This window comes from Buceros rhinoceros, unplaced genomic scaffold (assembly GCF_000710305.1).
Source record: "Buceros rhinoceros silvestris isolate BGI_N320 unplaced genomic scaffold, ASM71030v1 scaffold30540, whole genome shotgun sequence".
Taxonomy (NCBI): Eukaryota; Metazoa; Chordata; class Aves; order Bucerotiformes; family Bucerotidae; genus Buceros; species Buceros rhinoceros.
In genome coordinates, this window is record NW_010389496.1 from 1,625 (window position 1) to 2,059 (window position 435).

At 68.5% G+C, this 435-nt stretch overlaps 1 protein-coding gene across 1 annotated transcript in view; it reads left to right on the top strand.

Moving 5' to 3' along the window:
- The window catches only part of VPS33B (vacuolar protein sorting 33 homolog B (yeast)), a gene marked incomplete at both ends in the record, with an annotated part of 5,314 nt that overhangs the window by 1,527 nt on the left and 3,352 nt on the right, over positions 1–435 (top strand). The window contains one exon of the mRNA XM_010134513.1: positions 176–249. Within this exon, the coding sequence (XP_010132815.1) occupies positions 176–249 (74 nt within the window). The remainder of the gene's footprint in view (positions 1–175; positions 250–435) is intronic.

Here is a 435-nt window from a genome sequence, read left to right on the forward strand (position 1 = left end):
CCCAGGGCCCCTCTGCTGCAGCCAAGGCCGCTCCCATGGGGACAGTCCTGATGCTCGGTGCCACTGGGAGCTGTCCCCGTGGTCTGGGTGGGCATCCCGCGCTCTGCTGCCTCCTGCAGCAGCGCCGATGCGCACGGGGGTGTCTGGGGCGAAGTGGCTCTTTCACCCTCTGCAGGGAGCGTGGACTTCGGGCCAGACGTCACCTCTTCTGACAAGAGCATTAAGGTGCTGCTCAACGCCCAGGACAAGGCAAGTCCTCGCGTGCCACGGGGCAAGCGGGTCCCCTGCGCTCGGTGGCTCCAGGGCGAGGCTGAGGGGGCATTTCCACCCCTCAGCCCGCACAGGGAGCGGCTGGGTGCTGCAGGGCCATGGAGCACGGGTTGGGATGGGTTAGGGCACGGAGAAACGTGCTCTGCAGGCGCAGGCTGGCGGGGG